Source organism: Brassica napus, chromosome C1 (genome assembly GCF_020379485.1).
Source record: "Brassica napus cultivar Da-Ae chromosome C1, Da-Ae, whole genome shotgun sequence".
Taxonomy (NCBI): Eukaryota; Viridiplantae; Streptophyta; class Magnoliopsida; order Brassicales; family Brassicaceae; genus Brassica; species Brassica napus.
In genome coordinates, this window is record NC_063444.1 from 32781335 (window position 1) to 32794611 (window position 13277).

At 36.5% G+C, this 13277-nt stretch overlaps 4 protein-coding genes across 4 annotated transcripts; 2 read left to right on the plus strand and 2 right to left on the minus strand.

Moving 5' to 3' along the window:
* The first annotated feature begins 1093 nt into the window (after window positions 1-1093).
* LOC106430368 (uncharacterized protein At4g04775-like) lies at window positions 1094-1657 on the plus strand. Its single transcript, XM_013871153.1, has 2 exons — window positions 1094-1249; window positions 1355-1657. The coding sequence occupies exons 1-2, from the start codon at window positions 1094-1096 to the stop codon at window positions 1655-1657; spliced, it is 459 nt and encodes a 152-aa protein (XP_013726607.1).
* Window positions 1658-2555: 898 nt separating this feature from the next.
* LOC106430369 lies at window positions 2556-4163 on the minus strand. Its single transcript, XM_013871154.1, has one exon. The coding sequence runs from the start codon at window positions 4161-4163 to the stop codon at window positions 2556-2558; it is 1608 nt and encodes a 535-aa protein (XP_013726608.1).
* Window positions 4164-5190: 1027 nt separating this feature from the next.
* Window positions 5191-8228, plus strand: LOC106430392 (putative disease resistance protein At1g63350). Its single transcript, XM_048745790.1, is given in 2 exon segments — window positions 5191-5484; window positions 5486-8228. Coding segments are annotated over 2 exon segments (2715 nt in total). The 5' UTR covers window positions 5191-5377; the 3' UTR covers window positions 8094-8228.
* A 129-nt stretch (window positions 8229-8357) lies between these two features.
* LOC106430393 (AP-1 complex subunit mu-2) lies at window positions 8358-11042 on the minus strand. The gene is made up of 11 exons (XM_013871178.3): window positions 10712-11042; window positions 10417-10563; window positions 10266-10328; window positions 10011-10187; window positions 9803-9906; window positions 9595-9702; window positions 9426-9522; window positions 9230-9327; window positions 8975-9116; window positions 8773-8895; window positions 8358-8661 (listed from the first exon to the last, which is right to left on the minus strand). The coding sequence occupies exons 1-11, from the start codon at window positions 10838-10840 to the stop codon at window positions 8563-8565; spliced, it is 1287 nt and encodes a 428-aa protein (XP_013726632.1). The 5' UTR covers window positions 10841-11042; the 3' UTR covers window positions 8358-8562.
* Window positions 11043-13277: the final 2235 nt, after the last annotated feature.

A 13277-nucleotide genomic window follows, 5' to 3' on the forward strand; every position in this document is an offset into this window, starting at 1 on the left:
AATTCATTACGGTTCAAACCCCCAGGTCGCTCTACTTCCAGAAGAAGAGAAACGCGCGCGGGTGTGTGAGGTCGCTCTGCTTCCAGAGCGGGTGCCTCACCCCGCTGCGAGACGTCGCTCCGAATGCCAGCTTCGTTTCTTCGTTTTTGCGTGCGGGTTGCGGTCCTCGTTCCCCGTGGTCGCTCCACTTCTTGAAAGTTGTCGACGAGAGGTTGAGCTTGGAGCGGGTGCCTCACCCCGCTGCGGGACGTCGCTCCGAATACCAACTTCATTTCTTCTTTTTGCGCGCGGGCTGCGGACCTCGCTCCGTTTTGGTCGCTCCCATTCTCGAGAGATGTCGACGGGGTGTTGGTTCAGAGCGGGTGCCGAACCCCGCTGCAAGAGGTCGCGCTGCCTTCGTTTCGTCTGGAGCGGGTGTCGTAGGTCACTCCCATTGCCCGCTCCGGTGCTCTACTCGCTCAAACAATACTTTCCACTCCCTTTTCGATCCCAAATGCTTACAAGTACCTCCAAGAACTCCAATGGACACTCCAACACCTGATAAAGACTTATGCAATGCAAAAAGGAAAGTAAAATGCATAATCCCTAATCTAAATGACCAAAACATGCAAGAATGAAGAGTTAAAACAATGCAAATGTGCAAGATATCAACCCCTAAATTCGATTTGGTTCAAACCCTATACCCTAAATCATGTTATAGGGTGTAGTATTTAACAAGAGTAAATAAGAATTATGTGTTTAACAATTTACAATATAGTATGTAACATGACGATTTTAATTGATTACTAAGATATGTTTTACAGATTAGTATTTTCAAATTTTGTCTTCATATAGTTCTCAGATGTCGATTTTAGTGTATTAGAGTGTAGTATTTTAGCAGCCAATATAAGTGTTATAGAGTATAACCCAATTACGATTTATACCCACTAGGCCCACCCGAAAATGTTTAAAACCCGACCCTAAACCCGGATCCACACACCCCCAAACACGTGATTTTCTTTTCATTTGTCGAAACTTAAGAAAGTAAAGTAGAGAGAAAAGGGGATTAGGGTTCTTTCTCTGTGAATCCTGGGAATCTAGCAACGAAATCACAATGATCAGTTCGTCAACATCTTCTGCTCGTTTTCCTCGAATCTCTACTCATGGTGTACCTACAAGATGTTGGTGTGGCGAGGGCATAACCACGTTTGGTTCATCGACAGCGGAGAATAGGTATCAACGATTCTACCGATGCGAAATCGCAAGAGATGTAAGTCCCTGTTTCGATTTCGTGTTGCAGATTAAACCAAACTATATCACTTAGATTTACAGTTCAAAATACAATATTGACTGATTTTTGTTTCTTTTGCGATAGAGAAAAACTGAGAATCATCTATGTAAATGGATTGATGAAGCTTTGATTGAGGAGATTCGGATGGTGGATGTGAAACATGAGAGGGTTGCTCAAGGGATTACGATGTTTGAAGAAAGGGTTATGGAAAAGGTGAAGTCCGAGATGGTTAGAGTTGAACATGAGATGTCCGAAAAGCTTAAAGAGAAGGTAGACTTGGAGTTTGCTAGAGTTGCACAGGATATGAAACAGAAGCTAAAGATAACGACGGTGGCTATGGTAGTTGTAGGAGAAATCGTAGGAATATGGACTTCTCTTAGTGTCTGAGCAAGTTCTAGTGATCGGTTGCTTGTTGTCTGAGTTTGATGGGTTCAAAATCTCTTAAGTTTGCAGTATTGTTTTGTTTTCATTATGATCGACTAATATACACTCCATGGATTCTTGTTTACAATCGTTGGTTTTATAATCATCTTCAGTTCACAATCTATTACTTATTGTTTGATTTATGTATTTCAAAGCTAGCTTCAATTTATAGTATGATGATTAAAGAGTAAAGGTTGCAGAGAAACCTATTGATCAGCTTCAGTTTACAACTAACTGTCAAATAGATAACATTGCAGAAAATCAAGGAATGATTGCATAAAATCAAGTAAACCACAAGAAAATCCAGAAGCAAGTAAACCAAGCAAATCGAGTAACCAATACCATATTGAAAAACAAGAAAATCCAAAACAAAGACATGTCTAAATGGCTCTGTCACACGTAGCCCTGTTATGATTCTCTTCGCCACATCGACAGCACATGCGCCTCTTTTTTTCTTGAGCTCCTTGCGATGAACGGAGCTTGTCTTCAACTGTCTCATACCTGCGTTTTCTTCTCCTTCCTGCTCCTCGTCTTGATTCAGGAGCTAGCACATCAGCATTCCGAACAGTATCTGGAACCACCCAAACTATCCTCAGGAACACCTATTGGATTGATAGTTTCTTGATAAGCTGTTCTCCAAGTGAAAGTCGTGTACATGTCATCCGTTAGTGAGGATGGGGCTCGGCCAACTGTTAAACCAGCCCTGATTGCGTGTCTACATGGGCTTTTCAGTAGGTCGTATTTTCCACATGAGCAGGTTCTTCTGTCCAAATCAACCAGGCAGTCGATTGTATCTCCACAAACCAAAAAACGATGCTCGTTAACTGGCTGGACAAGAAACGTTTTACCCTTGTTAATCCGTCTATCTATCTTTTTCTCGATGGCAATAGTTAATGGTTTTGTGTGCTTTCTGCTTCCTGCTTCGTGTGCGTTGTTCGAAGAACCAATGAGTAAGCATTTCTCTGATGCTATCCAACAAAGGAATGACTGGATACTCTCTTGGTGAGCGCAAAGCAGAGTTTATTGATTCAGCCGGGTTTGTCGTCTTGATGTCGTACCTGTATCCTTGAAACTGACAGCGAGCCCACTTTGTAACATCTGCATCTGTTAAATATTTTCCAATAGCTGGACTAATATTGCACACAGCTTGGAATCGCTTCTGAAAATCAACAATTCTATAAGCTTTAGAAGCTTTTGCAATCAATCCAACAACTCCCTTTCCTCTGTAATGTGTGACCACATTATTCAACAAATGGTGAATACAAATTCCATGTTGAGAAAGAGGATACACATTTTCAAGCGCCTTACAAAGTGAGTTATTTCTGTCTGACACAAAAGCAAGAGCACGCTCGTCCGGAACAACAACCTTTAGTTGTCTGAAAAACCAATCCCATGAACGATCATTTTCTGAGTCCACAACCGCAAATGCAATAGGATACAAGTTGGAGTTTCCATCTAAAATTGTCGCAACAAGCAATACCCCTTTGTATTTGCTCTTCAAAAATGTCCCATCAACAGCAAGAACTTTTCGCATGGCTGTATGAAAACCTCGTACTGATTGCCCAAACGAAACGAAGAGAAATCTGAATTTACCATCAACATCGGTTTCGTAAAAGGTGTGTGTTCCTGGATTAGCTTCTTTCAGCATGTGCAAGTATTTCAGAATTTTTTCAAAACTCTGCTCGGGAATGCCTCTAGCCAGACTAATTGCATACTCACGAGCATCCCACGCTAATGATTTAGATATCTCACATCCATGTTCCATTCTCATAATATGTATGATATCATTAGCTTTGGGACCTTCTTTGACACCATCATACCTATGCATTATTAGACTCCCAATAGTTTTTGCAGAAGCTGTCCGACCACCATTATTCATACTTGACGCAGCACATGTATGATTCGCCACATATTTTTTGATGATGAAATATGTGGATCCCGATAACCCCTCAGCACGAACACTCCACTTACACTTGTTGTCCACGCATCGGATGTACCAAAGTTTTCTATCTGAATTCACCACTTTGTAATCGAAGTTATTCTTCATTGCTGACATTTCCAATGCTGCTTTCAACTTTGATTTGTTTTGAAACGTTTCACCCCTCTTCACAACATCCTTCAAAGAGAACCAAACACTTTTTCCCCTATCGTCTTCTTTTCCACATAAGTCAACATCTTTATCTTCTTCCGAGGCGTTCGAGTTACATTCGTCTTCAACATCCTTGCTCGATTCAGATGAACTACCAATGCCATCTCGTGGTGAAAACGAGGAAGGCTCACCTAGCTCTCTGAAAGGCGATTTAGATTGCTCCCCATCAAGCTCAATGTTGTCGCTATTTCCATTGACATGTGAAATAGACACACACAACTTTGTAGAAGCTTTTCCACGTACATATGTAAGAAAATTCTTGACTTGCCGATCATTCCCAATGATAACTGGGGGACAGTCTATCGTACTGATTAACTCCATAGGTAAGTAGCTTAACTCAAGCACGACATCGTTTTGGTCAATTCAAAAATCCTCAAAAGTCGTAGTCCTTAGATCTTCAAAGGAACTTTTCAATTCCACAGCCAGTACTGTACATCCTTTTTCCTTATCAAAAGCAAATCTCCATCCTTTACATGGATCAAATTTCCACACTCCACAAGAGGCATAGATATGCATGTTCTTCAACAATGGATTCAAATTTTTGGGGTGGTTTCAAAATTAATCAAGAACATGTGAAGAAGAAGAGAGAGATCACAGTCATTTAAAAAAAAAAATAACTTTAGGAAACACGTAAAATTTGGGAAAATAAAGATTTACGGAATATTTTTCAACATATTTTGGAGAGATTTAAGGAATATTTTCCTAAATAATTCGAATTTGGCAGAACATGCATTCTGCTGCCAGTAGATTGTAATATGATGGTAGATACGACGGCAGAATGTATAATCCGGCAGAGATAGGTTATAGTATCTTAGTAGATAACGAAATATTTCCATGATAGATTATTAGTAACTTGCAGTTTCTGTGCTTCCCAGCCAATAGATATATAGGAAACAATAGTTCATGAAATCTTTCGTGTTTCAGATTGTAAGCAAAACCGTAACCTTTTTTTCTGCGGTAGTAGACCGATTACCAAATCGTAGATTTTAACATCTGTAAGCGCCAGATATCTATGTAGTTAACCGAAACTACGATCTACATAGCCGTAGTTAGTAGATTTTGTTTTCTGCTATCTGAAGATCAAAATATGAAATTATGTTTCACTAATATTTAGTCAACCTAATTATTTTTCATATGATTTCCATGTTTATGTACATTAATATTTTTTTCATAATTTTCTGACTCTTAAAATAATTGATATGAATTTTTTAAGTTGGCTAGAGGTATCTAAGTCCAAATCTGACAAAAAAAGATTTATGGTAGAGAGACAATGTAGTTGTTTTTCTGCCGTGTTTTGGCAATTTTTTCAAAAAAAAATGTGAATCTACTAACTGGAAACGAGTGTGAATGTGAATCAATAATTGTTGAAATCAAATGAGCACTATATCAAAATATCTTGTTTCGTGTGGACCAAGAGGAAAGTCTATCTTCAACTACTATCTGCACACACTCTGTCTTCAATTTCTCTCTGCATCATATCTGACTTTCTCAGATAAGTAAAATTTCAAGTATCTGCTTTTTTATGTTCTTCTATAATGGGCAACTGCGTCTCCCTCTCGATATCTTCTGATCAATCGATGAAAAAGGTATGTCAATGGCTAGACATCCAAGTAGGTTATGTTCACAACCTCGAGAAGAATCTGGCGGGCAACCATGGAAGAGCTCAAGGCTAAGCGTGATGATTTATCAAGAAGGGTAACAAGAGAGGAGGATAGAGGTTTACAAAGGCTTTCTGAATTCCAGGTATGGCTTACTAGAGTTGAGACTTTTGAAAACGAAGCCAACAATCTTCTTAGTGCTAGAAATGGTCAACTTCAAAGGCTTTGTCTTCTTGGTTTTTGCTCTAAGAGTTTAATATTGAGTTATCGTTATGGCAAAAGTGTTTCCATGAATTTAAGGGAGGTTGAAAAACTGAATAGTAAAGTTTTCGAAGTGATCGTTGAGCAAGCTCACACATTTGAGGTGGAGGAAAGACAGCTTCAGTCAACAATTGTTGGTCAGAAAGAAATGTTGGAGAACGCATGGAATCATCTCATGGAAGATCGAGTTGGTATTATGGGTTTGTACGGTATGGGGGGAGTAGGGAAAACAACTCTTCTCACACAACTCAACAATAAGTTCAGTGGCATGACGTGTGGATTTGATTTTGTGATTTGGGTTGTGGTGTCTAAAGAGTTACGAGTAGAGAAGATTCAAAGTGAGATCGCTCGGAAGGTTGGTCTTGATGGAGATGAATGGAAACAAAAAGAGAAAAGCCAAAAAGCTGATGTTATATACAATTTCTTAAGGAAAAAGAGACTCCTGTTGTTTTTAGATGACATATGGGAGAAGGTGGATTTAGTTGAGATTGGAATCCCGTTTCCAACAACACAAAACCGATGCAAAGTGGCATTCACAACCCGTTCCAAGGCTATATGTGCGCACATGGGCGTTGAAGAACCAATGGAAGTCAAATGCTTGTCGGAAGATGACGCATATGATTTGTTCCAAAAGAAGGTTGGACAAATAACATTAAGAAGTGATCCAGGGATCCCCGAACTTGCAAGAAAAGTTGCTAAGAAATGTTGTGGCCTACCGTTGGCACTTAATGTTGTAGGCGAGGCCATGTCATGCAAGAGGACGCTACAAGAATGGTGTTACACGATAGATGTCTTGACTTCATATGCCGTAGAGTTTTCTGGCATGAAAGATAAAATTCTTCCACTTTTGAAGTATAGCTATGATAATCTTGAGGTGGAGCAGGTCAAAACGTGTTTACTATATTGCACTTTATTTCCCGAAGATGATAAAATTCCTAAAGAGAAATTGATAAGCTTATGGATATGCGAAGGGATAATAGACGGAAGTGGAGGTATAGAAAGAGCTGAGAACAAGGGTTATGATATAATTGGTAGTCTTGTTCGTGCATCACTGTTAACGGATGTCAAATGGTATGGAACAGAGAATGTATGTATGCATGATGTAGTTCGTGAGATGGCCTTATGGATTGCATCTGATTTAGGAGCACAAAAAGAGGCTTTCATTGTGCGTGCAGGTGCTGGGTTAAGTGAAATGCCAAAGGTTGAGAACTGTAATGTTGTAAGAAGGATGTCACTGATAAAGAACAAGATTCACCATCTCCCTAGCAGTCAGGAATATCTCGAGCTCACAACATTGCTCCTAGAAAAAGCAAATTTGACAAATATCTCGAGTGAATTCTTCAAGTCCATGCCAAGACTAGCTGTTTTGGATCTATCATATAATGGAAATCTGTTTGAACTGCCGGATGGAATATCACAACTAGTTTCCTTGCAATATCTCAACTTGTCATATACAAGTATACGTCATTTGCCTAGGGGTGTGCAAGAGTTGAAAAAGCTAATTCACTTGGATTTGGAGGAGACAGATAACCTTTCAAATATTGATGGGATATTATCAAGTCTGCACAACTTGAAGATATTGAATTTATCTCGTGCTGGTTTTTCATTGGATTGCAACATACTGGAGGAGTTGCAAACCTTGGAACATTTAGAAATTTTAACCATAGAGATCGATCTTCAACAAGGTTTGGAACAATTTTTGAGCTCTCATAAGTTGACACCTGCAACAAGAAATCTAACGATCAGGTGTATGCAACTTGAATCATCTGGTATCTCACTTCCAATATCTATGGAGAATCTACGTGAATTCAACATTGTCTGGTGCAGTATCTCTGAGATAAAGATGGGAACGATATGCATGGAAAGCAAAACAGTTTCTCCTCTAGACAATCCGAGGACCTCATGCTTCTTGAGCCTCTCTAAAGTGATTATACTAGACTGCAAATGCGTGAAGGAGTTGACGTTACTGATGTTCGCTCCAAATCTTAGAGTTCTCTCCGTCCAATTTGCAAAACAATTAGAAGATGTGATAAACAAAGAGAAAAGTCGTCACGGTGGTGAAAAATCAGGGATTGTTCCTTTTCGAAGGCTGGAATTTCTTTTGCTGGGTGATCTACCAGAGCTGAAGAATATCTACTGGAATCCCCTACCTTTTCCATGTCTAAAGAGAATCGATATAATCAGATGCCCGAATCTGAAAAAGCTTCCACTGGATTCCCAAAGTGGCAAGCATGGTGGAAATGGAGTAATCATAAGATACACAGTGAAAGAATGGATTGAAACTGTGGAATGGATAGACGAAGCTACAAAAACCCGCTTCTTACGTTCATGCCTACACGTCTGTGAAACGCCGAATCAAGACAATCAACCGCATTCTTCCGTACCAACCTAGGCGGAATGGATCGAACTCAGAAGTTCACATCTCTCCAATGCCCGCTTGTATTGATTAATTCAATTGGCTCTTTGTTTACTATTTGTAAAAGCTCTAAAAGCTGTGCTCTTGGTAGAGCAATATATTACAGTAACATATGCCCCCTAAAGACAAGAACCAAAATATCATCAATTAACAATTTTGATGGAAGAACAGAACACAGACAGAATGTAGCTGGAATTAAAAAAGAAGGAAACATGTGTAAAGTAAAAAAAGGGCCATGTGTAAAGTAAAAAAATCACCATAAAGATAAATTCACATGAATATGGCTACTAAAGTCAAATTAAAAAAATTAAAAGGCATTGATCGGCTAAAAAAGTTCCAAAACGTTTATTTTGCTCTACTTGTGTCCTGTTTTGTTTCGTTTCATTGATTCCCGGAGGAATGTGGGAACCACAATTGGCATAAAAGGATAAAAGGCGAATGAGCCTTAGACGAGTCTTAGTTCGTACTCACCAGCCATGGTTATGTATCTCACCCATGGAAGTGCTTGGTACCCGCTCTTCTCGATTATCTTCAGGTACCGAACCTACACCACACCAGCATTTAGTACATGGAAGTTTAATCACTTATGGAAGGGCAGTTTACGCATTGGGGTGTGTGCTTAAAATGCAGAAGATGTGGAAACAAACTAGCTTACCTGAATCCCTGAGACAGTGAAATAAGGGATCTCGAATTTGACACGGATAGGAGCTTTTCGCTCAGGTGTTGCTTCTTCTGCAGTTATACTGGGAAGATGAAACTCTGCCCTCAACATGTACTCCTATATTTGTTTTTCTAGAGGTTAACATTGAGACTAGATGGCTGATGGTTTCAACTGGATCAAGGAAAAAAGCATGTACCTTGTTCCCGGGGAAAGATTTGATTTTCCAGACCAATGCATCTTTTTCAGGAGCATAAGCAGCAGACCCCAGAGATGTCCTAACGGTGGGGTTAGATGCATCGGCTGGTACAGGCAACTCAATCTCAACATTCGTTGCGGTGCTGCAAAATAGAAAATTCTCAAATCAAATGTTCAAAGAATCTGATCATCAAGATATGTGCATTAAAGTGAAAGAGACAATCAAAAGTGACATAGTGCCATAAAATATATTTACCTCCGTTCCTTGAACTGACTTCTAGCTTTTACGAGCATCTCAACACGACTTTTGGAATGCCTTTCTATTTGCGCTTCCACCCATATAAGCGGTTTCACCTGAACCAAGGAGTATGAAAAAAGATAATATCATGAGATAAAAATTTGTTGAGGAGGAGGAAAAAATTCCTATCCATGCTATATTCCATAGTTCAAACCTGAGTACTGAGTCTATATGTCATCAGATCAAAAGCACCATCAGGTGGTATGAAAGATATCGTCCTATCATTTTCAAAACGGGCCAATCGAACACATCTGCGTTGAAGAAAAAGAATACATATAGAATCGTTTACAAGGGTAATGATCACTGGAGCTTAAAAATCATACTGATGGAATTTGATGTCCTCCAAATCAATGGCTTTTCCCTTTGTTGCTCGCCCCTGCGCTTCCAACAATACTCTATCATTCAGTCCTAACTTACACTCTGGCATTCCACTGCAATGGAATGGATCAAAGAGCAAAAGAGTCAGATAAAATGGCAAGACAAAGATCAAAGCAAAAGGGGGATGACATTTCAAATGATTTAGGAACATACGTCAAGTAAGTTCGCATCTTGAGGGCTCCAACAACATCAGACCTGATAATTTGCCCATTACTGTTGACAAGAATATTTACATTCTCAATTACATCCAAGAAAACCTGGAGAAATAAAGAGCAGAGAGGCTGTAATCATTTGCAAAACCAAAAAAAAACACAGCAGATGGATAACAAAATGTTCCTCTCTTGAAAACAAAAGCACTCACTTCGTTCTTCTTGTACTGTAATCCATCACTCCTCCAGGAGACAGCATTAGTGACAGCCATTGGAGGTCTCTGTGTGACTTCCATTCTATATGCATCAGTCTTGATGAACTCACTGAGGATTCTTGCTTCGGTAAACTGAGGGTACCCAAAGTCCATCATCTCATCAAGTAACTCATACTGCCAATCACCATAAATCAATTTCAATAAATAGCCAAAATAGTAGTGGTAAAAGAGATACGGAAGAAGTAAACATACCACAACGACAAAGTTATCCCTAAGTGATTCTTCCTCTAACTCCTCAAAGTAATGCTTGAAGACCTATATAGATCATATCACCACTTCTATCATATGTAACAGCATTACAATTATGTGAATGTACGCCTTAAAAGCTGGAGAATTAACTTACATCAATGACGCGGTGAAGGAAGGAGAGAAGACTGGCAGCATTGCAGTTCTGTCTGGAGGCTATCATAAGGTAAACGTTACTGTGTTGGACAAACATGTAAGTGACCCCATTATCGTAAGCAACTGGATCATTTGACTGTGAATCACCCTGACACACAACATATTGAGAAATGAATACTCTAATCCAATCAACAAACCTATCATTCTAAATAATCTTCTTAACCTCACAGATGAATTCAACATTTTTCCGATTCTACAGAAACTATACACAAGGCAACAAAATCAGAAAACGAAACCTCTTTCTCGATGAGCTTAGAGAAGAAGCGTTCGGCTTGAGCCGCGGAGACGTCGCCGCGGTAGTCACGCCAGACGAGAACGCGACCTTTGATGTCCAGCAGAAACAGCGCAGAAGCAGCTCCTGCCATGTGAATCTGATTCAAATGAGATCTGATGAAATTACGCTTCGATGGAGCTCAATCTAGAGGGAGAATGAGGTGGATCTTTCGCTGCTCAGATTTTTCATTTTCGCAACTGAACTTCACAAAGGATCTGATGATCTTGTTATTGTTCTTTTGGGTTCATCATGTGGAACCGTAAAATTAAATTGGAAGAATTTACCAAATATTCTGAGAAAAGAAATAGCTACTCTCGAATTTAAAACGGCCTCGTTTGTCTTTCTCTCTCTTTTTTTTGGTTACTTATTTTTCTCCTAATGCTTGCTTATCTAAGATACTAAAACTAGATTTTGAACCGCGCATCCACGCACAGATAACCTTTCATTTTATAAATATAAATGATAAATACTCTACAATAGCACTAAAAATGTTTATGTCACAAATATAAACTCTAAGAATCAAAATGACCAAAATGTTTCATTAAAGAGGTAAATTATATATACACTTATACCCCTAGTGTTAACTAATCCGTTAAAGGACGGAGATTTGGGATTGATATTTAAAATTTTATAACATAAAAAATAAATATTAAAAGTTTGAAAATAAAAATTTTAAAAATAGTTTCTAAAATTATTTTCGAATTACAAAAAAAAATTGAAAAAAAAATTATAAAAAAATTATATAAAAAAAATTATAAAAAAGTTCGAATTTGAAAACATATAATCTAAAACTATAAAAAAATAATTATTTTTTATTGTTTTTTATTTTTTTTTATATCTAGGGTATTATGGTCTTTTTACCTATTAAATGAAACATTATGGTCATTTTCCTCCTTGTGATCTATTTTTGTGATCAAAACTTAAAAATTATATATTTAGGAGAATTGCCCATATATAATTTTATGTTATATTTTGCATATGATATTTTATATAATATTTTGCTGTCATTTAAAAAAAATAGGTAATATATATTGTTTTCAACCTTTTTTAAGATAATATATAGTTTAAATATAAAAGTTTAACATATGTTAATAATTTTTTTTTTTTATAAAATTATTACAGAATTTACGAATTTTAATCCTTTTAAAGGGTGAATAATATTTTACTCACTTTAAATGGTGAATGATATTTTTTTTATTTATTTAAATGAAAGTATGTTTTCAAAAAATATTAGTTTACCAATTTAATATAATTTTCAAATGTAAATCATTTATTACTTCTATTTAATATAATATAGACTATACTTATAAAATTATTTTATAATTTTATTTTATTTTGTTTAAAATAAAATTTATAATAATATTATACTACTGATTTTGAAATTAATCAATCCATTAATTAAAAAATATTTCATTTTAAAAAAGATTTTGTTAGATTATTTTCAACAGATTTTGTTATTACTAAAACTAAAATTTAAATTTAAAGTTAAAATATATTTGTTATTAATATCCTTATAGTTATTTAGATTTTTTTTTGGAAATGTTATATATTAAATAAACTAATGTAAATAATAAAAAATATAACTGAATAAATGGACCTAATATGACTATTTTATAGTAGATAAAAATGGTACTTCTCTTTTAATAGAGAAGATATTCCCATATATTTGAATATCTTAAAATATATATTATACAATACGAAATTAAAATATTATAAAAATGATATATAACTAGCTTGCTATATAATTTTAGGGGCAAATCTCTCAAATAACTATTTTTAAGTTTTTGTCACAAAAATAGCCAAAAATAGCACTCAAGAAAAAAAATGACCAAAATAGTCTATTTTTATTTTGAAAATTTTAATATTTATTTTTTATTTTTTTCAATTGAAAACCTCTTTCCAAAACCTCACCCCTTAACTCTAAACCCTAAGTCTAGATTAGTTAACCTAGGGTAAAAATACATTTTTATCCTTTAATAAAACTTATTTTGGTCATTTTCTTCGTCGAGTGCTATTTTTGTGACAAAAACTTAAAAATTGCTATCCTAGGAAATTTCTCTAATTTTAGTATATCAATTATTAATAAAATATAAAAAAATTAGTATATACAAATGATCTAGATCTAGATATTTAAGCCAAATTTGTTTTCGACAGATCCATAATTACATTATCCAAATCTTTTTCAAGTTTTTAAATATCTAATTTTTCAAAACCAATAGTGAATCTTAGAAAATTGTAGATTGTTGGGATAAATTTTCAGTAAATTCATCTAGTATTGCATGACATATGGATGTACATAGGATTTCACATAACACAATCTACCCCACTAATCCATCAGGCAAGCACCGATCAATCATTAAAAAGCATATTTTGTAGATTGACAACGTGTGATAGAATGCACCACTTATAGCTTTTGCGTTGTGAGAAAATAATAACTTAAAAATCATTAGGGCATCCACATTGGTTGTAAATTAGAGCTGCTCTACCAATTATATAAGGAAATAAATGAATAGAGTAAGAGAGAAGGA

Excerpts from the sequence above, each read along its gene's own strand:
- LOC106430393 (XM_013871178.3), bottom strand. The coding sequence starts at position 10,840 with ATGGCAGGAGCTGCTTCTGCGCTGTTTCTGCTGGACATCAAAGGTCGC. Across the intron at positions 10,188-10,265 it reads GGGATAACTTTGTCGTTGTG|TATGAGTTACTTGATGAGAT; the intron begins GTATGTTTACTT and ends GGTGATTGGCAG. Across the intron at positions 8,662-8,772 it reads TCACTGTCTCAGGGATTCAG|GTTCGGTACCTGAAGATAAT; the intron begins GTAAGCTAGTTT and ends GGTGTGGTGTAG.
- LOC106430369 (XM_013871154.1), bottom strand. The coding sequence starts at position 4,163 with ATGGAGTTAATCAGTACGATAGACTGTCCCCCAGTTATCATTGGGAAT.
- LOC106430368 (XM_013871153.1), top strand. The coding sequence starts at position 1,094 with ATGATCAGTTCGTCAACATCTTCTGCTCGTTTTCCTCGAATCTCTACT. Across the intron at positions 1,250-1,354 it reads GATGCGAAATCGCAAGAGAT|AGAAAAACTGAGAATCATCT; the intron begins GTAAGTCCCTGT and ends CTTTTGCGATAG.